Here is a 5,060-nt window from a genome sequence, read left to right on the forward strand (position 1 = left end):
CGTTGATGCAAGCCGCATAATATTATTCTACTTGCAATGGCAATTTATTTTGTGTCCTATGGTATCAATTTACATTGACAAAGTTTAAACTCCGAAGTGCCAACACTCCCGATAAGTAGGCAATAAAGTCAGAAGACTATACTATTGGCTGTCATTACTCGGCTTAGCTTGAGAACTTATGTTTCTTATGAAGACGATTGTCTCTCTTTCTCCAAATTTATCATTAATCTCTAATGAAGGCAAATGATTAGTAGCTGGTCAAGTTAGTTGCTGCTCTACCTGATCAGCTTTCCAAAATCACATTATAAAGATTGAAGATTTGCATTTGTAGATGATAGGCGAACTTGAGAGATCTATTAAGTGTTAACATTTCTAGAAGTGCAATAAAGACCTTGTTGCTTTGGGAAGCATTTCACTTGTAATTTTTTTCTACAGTTTTGCAATAATCCAACCACAACAAAGATTGACCAGAGATCAGAGCCAGTACATTAAGGGGAAATTCGGGTTTGAAAAGATAATACTAGATCACAGCAAATTAAATTCGACGTTGAATTTGAGTCAGGATAATGACAGCATGTGCAATTGCCTACGCATTATTAGATATAGCACATTCATCACTTGGAAGTTCAGCCTCAGATTTGAAGCTGAAATAATTGATGTACTTAAAGTTATTCTGAACCACGAGATGCCCGGCAATACTGAAGAAAGTGGGATTCCGGATACATCCATGAATTCTGGTACAAGTTTGAAAGTTTCGTCTGCAGTAAACTTCGATATTAAACAACTCAGCATCACATATAAGAAAAATGGAAAAGCATAAACAGATGGTTTAATTCAGAAGAATCCTAGATACAGATGATAAAACATCCAATTCATAGAGAAACTATTAATAATCTTTTAACAAGCAAGCTAGCCTGCAACATATTTATATCATTCTCATCCTTCTTTATAATATACAGAGCAATCAGCTTTTACTAGATAGTTGGATGTCAGCTACACTAGAGCAGCAATAGTAGATAGTTGATGACTGCTACACTAGAGCAAGCAATACAAGTATTCAAGTATTAACTGCTAATAGTTCCTCCATACTTTTCAGGCTGAGACTTATTCTGGGAGCGAGTTCGAGGTAGAAAATTTCGAGGTGAAAATCGTCGGTCTTGCTTAATAGGATAAACTGTTTTTCTCTTCTGGCCCTGATTACTCCTACCACCATCTGCATTTTTGCCTGCGATATTAGACAGCATTTAAAATAATTGAAAGAGCGTTAAGGAAATATTCGTCAACCAAATCACTAAATAAACCAACAAAATAATAAAGATTAACTCTTGCAGTTACAAGCTTTTCTTGTATAGAGATGTATAACAATTAAGAAAATAGGTGTAAAATCCAGCTTTTGACCGTTCCGTTTGTAAGTATAAGAATCTTAGCATTACGTGGTGAGGTAGCTTTTGTCTTTTTTGATGTTGAGCTTTTCTCTGTATCCACATTGCTTTCAGGAACAGCAATGTTCCCTTTAGATGAATCTGAATCTATAATATGAGTTGAGTTGTTTCCTTCTTCATTGCCCAAAATTTCATTTTCTTGACAAACTGCTGAATGACTCAACCTGTTTTTGTTCCCTGACATCCCTCTCTTTTTGTCATCACTGCAGACATTCACCTGGATGCAATCATTTGGAATCACAGCCCCTTTGCATATTGTCGAGCGAGTTAGTCTTATAGGAGTTGTTGAACTTGCATTAAAATGTACAAGTACTGAGGACTTTTTATCTCTGGAAATTGCAAGTTTGGCAGTCATAGTTTCAGCACTAGAATTAGCAACTTCGGAGGTATCTTTTTCAGCAGTAACCATTGCAGGAGCAAAGGTCTTATCTTCAGCATTACAGTTAATTTTTTCTGGGATCTTACTTTCATTTTCACAAACCTTAGTTGTTATACAAGAAGAAGACTTGAATGAAACGTCCCCTTGGGTTGAAATGAGAGGTGATATCACATGGGAAGGCTGTGAAACAAATGGAATGGAAATAGCCAATATCTCTGAGGAATGTTTACTCTTCATAAACATGTTGGCACTCATACAGGAACTAAAATCCATATCAAGACACTTCTTAGCAGTTAACAAGGATGATGCTAGAGCTGCACGTGAAGCAAGAGGGCTTAGATGAGTACTATTTTGTATGAATTCTTCTTGCATGGATGAAGTAGGGCCTGTTTGATCCTTGGTTTCCATGTCCACTAGCTGTTTCCTTTTACTCTGAGTTGTTCTCTTCAAATGATTATGGTGATCAGGAACAGCTGGAACACATGCATTGGATTCAGCAGTAGGTTTGTGAGGTGTTTGTCCCTTGTTAATAGCTGTATTAGCAAACAGGGTCATGTTAACTACTTGCAAAAATATGACATTGATTTATGGCGAGATGCACAATATAGAAGTTGGTATGCAGGATAAATACTGGAAATGAGCACTTGTAACATTAAGAGCTCTTCTATCAGCTTAAAATGCTTATTATACCAGAGAAGGAAACCACTGAAATTGCCAGATGTAAAAAGACATCAATGGCACTTATCAAATGCTAACAAAATAATTGTATTGAGACAGTCTATTTCCTTTATTAAAAAATGAAATTTGAAGATCAGCAAAGAAACAGAAAATGTCAGATATACTTTGGACAAGTAAAAGTCAACCAGCATATTTGCAGGTAGAGCTATGTCTCAGTTCATTTCCAAGGAAAAGTAAAAATAAATGATAAGGTTCAACATGTCAAGTAACTGTGCTGAAAAGAATAGGATAAAAACAAAGAACACAGATGAATTCAATCATAATTATCTTTATGGACTATGTTTAAGGTAAAACAATTTGGTGAAAGGCCCCCCATTAATAACTTCTGATAATGTCAATGACTAGGATGCTTACCTTTGTTTCTCCATAGAATATCTTCTGGAAAATCTTTCTCAGATGCATCAGCTAAACTGCTAATCTGTTCTATTTGCTTTAGCAGCAGCTTATTAAGGTCCATTTCAGCATCAGTGCCCTCAAGAATGGTCAATAAAGGAGATGAATACGATAAACCAGTGTCTTTTTCTGGTTTCAAGAGTGTATGAACGATTGGATGGGTACTGACTCTTTTGGTTGCAAGCTTCATGATTGAACTTGATGGAACACTAAGCTTTTGTCCTTCAAGGTTTTGATCGAGCCATTTGATCATGAAAGTACATCTACAGCCCCTTTTTGAGTGTCGTATTCTTTCCACCTGCTAAAGACAAAAATTGGTATGAGAAATGAACAAGCAAACAGTTCAGAAGTACTGAAGGCTAATCACTCTATAGAACTCAACTTCAAAATAAACTTCTTAAACTACTCTTTCCACCTGCTAAAGACAAAAATTGGTATGAGAAATGAACAAGCAAACAGTTCAGAAGTACTGAAGGCTAATCACTCTATAGAACTCAACTTCAAAATAACCTTCTTAAACTACGCTATTTAAAGGACATCATGGTTAACCAAATTAACTTGTTCTTTTAAACTATGGAAAAGACACATTTGATAACATACTTGATTTCTATGGCTCCACAAGTTTAATAAGATTTTTATCAACATTTAATTACAAGTTTTGAGAACTGAGCTTCATACATCAGGCATCAGCCGTTCATTACAAGCCAGACCGAAGTTTGATGGTTCATACTGCATAGGACAGAAAATTCATCATAGCAACTGGTCTTGTGAATAACATAAATACATGATATTTAATTGTACCAATCAAATATAGTGATGTTATTTCAATGATGGATATAAATTCTAATACTATATTAAATCACATGAGACTGCTACTTTGCTTCATTATTGAGGACCCTGATACTTTTCTAGAATATCTGTTATTTAGCTGAAGACAGAACTGCACCTTTTCCACTTCAGCATCATGGAAGAGGCTCTTGAATTGTGATTTGCGGATGGCAAGAACATGTTCACCTTCTTCAATGCGGCAGCAATCATCAACTTGAAGAGGCATAGAACGAAAGCGAAGATGCATAAGAACTTCTTCCTTCTTCAACAGCATATCTTCCAACCCCTTGCTCCCAAAATTTACAATCAGACTATCTCCAGAAGAGCTGTGCGGGAAATCAGAAGTCACACTTACTCATTAATAAAACATTTCAATATTGAATCATTGTTCTAAAAGACTCGTATGATCATCAATGCAATCAATTTTAAACACACAAAATGTCAATGCAAAATGCAAGTTTACCCCTTTGGCTAGAATATCATACATTATACAACATTGGATCATTGTTTTAGGAAGAAAAAAACTTTCTGGGTGAGTGAATCGAATAAAACCCAATGATCACACATATTTTGAATTGGGATTGGGAAACTAGATCAACCCACAATTCAGGGAACAACCCATTATTGTTTCTTGAAATGGAACAGGGATAACTGATAACTGAGGAACAATGTTGGCAAAAAATGGAAAAAAGAAAGGACAGCTCATATAGGGGGCCACGGGTTGAAGAAGAAAGAACAAAGAACAAAGAAGAAAGAAGTGGGACCAGAGTCCAGAGAAAGAAGGACGAAGGACTGACCTGAGAGAAACTCGACAAGGGTGCCATGAGGAGTCCTCTTTGCGCTTAGCTTCCAACTCAATGGAATCGTCTGCTTCGCTGAAAGCTTCCATCTTTCAGTGTAGCAGTCCAGTCTCTATCCAATGCCTACATTCTTGCGTTTTGATTAAAAGCAGTAAGTGCATTCATATGAAAATAAAATAAAATAATCAGACTAATTAGAATTTCAAAAATCAAAAATATTTTTGGGTTAGTATTTAAATCCAAATTTTTATGCTAAAGGTGAATCAGGATGAACTGTTAAATATAGCTATGACAAAATTAAAAATAACAATGACAGTAATAAAATATGTATTTAAATATAAATATAGCGAAGGTAATGTAATAAAACGAGGATAAAAAATAGTCATTAAAATTTATAAGTTAAAATTTATAATAAAATTTTAAACTATTTTTTATTTATGAAGTTAATAAATAATTTTATTATATTAAAATAATAATTAA

At 34.9% G+C, this 5,060-nt stretch overlaps 1 protein-coding gene across 2 annotated transcripts; it reads right to left on the minus strand.

Annotated features, from left to right (window-relative positions):
- Window positions 1-811: 811 nt before the first annotated feature.
- On the minus strand, window positions 812-4,779 carry LOC111311073 (uncharacterized). Of its 2 annotated transcripts, XM_022910449.2 has the most exons (6): window positions 4,578-4,733; window positions 3,899-4,106; window positions 3,631-3,681; window positions 2,914-3,250; window positions 1,434-2,354; window positions 812-1,225 (listed from the first exon to the last, which is right to left on the minus strand). In XM_022910449.2, exons 1-6 carry the CDS (start codon window positions 4,667-4,669, stop codon window positions 1,065-1,067), a joined length of 1,770 nt encoding a protein of 589 aa, XP_022766184.1. In that variant the 5' UTR covers window positions 4,670-4,733; the 3' UTR covers window positions 812-1,064. The 2 variants fall into 2 exon arrangements, with proteins under 2 accessions (XP_022766184.1, XP_022766186.1); XM_022910451.2 differs by lacking the exon at window positions 3,631-3,681 and having other exon boundaries at window positions 4,578-4,779.
- Window positions 4,780-5,060: the final 281 nt, after the last annotated feature.

The sequence above is a fragment of the Durio zibethinus genome, chromosome 1 (genome assembly GCF_047325235.1).
Source record: "Durio zibethinus cultivar Kanyao isolate XHJ-2024 chromosome 1, ASM4732523v1, whole genome shotgun sequence".
In the NCBI taxonomy this organism is placed as follows: domain Eukaryota; kingdom Viridiplantae; phylum Streptophyta; class Magnoliopsida; order Malvales; family Malvaceae; genus Durio; species Durio zibethinus.

What these genes read in the sequence shown, in the direction of transcription:
- LOC111311073 (XM_022910449.2), bottom strand. Translation starts at nt 4,669, where the DNA reads ATGGAAGCTTTCAGCGAAGCAGACGATTCCATTGAGTTGGAAGCTAAG. An exon ending in TATTCTATGGAGAAACAAAG is followed by an intron (nt 2,355 to 2,913) that starts GTAAGCATCCTA and finishes TTGCTAATACAG; the next exon opens with CTATTAACAAGGGACAAACA. An exon ending in GACAAAAGCTACCTCACCAC is followed by an intron (nt 1,226 to 1,433) that starts GTAATGCTAAGA and finishes CTAATATCGCAG; the next exon opens with GCAAAAATGCAGATGGTGGT.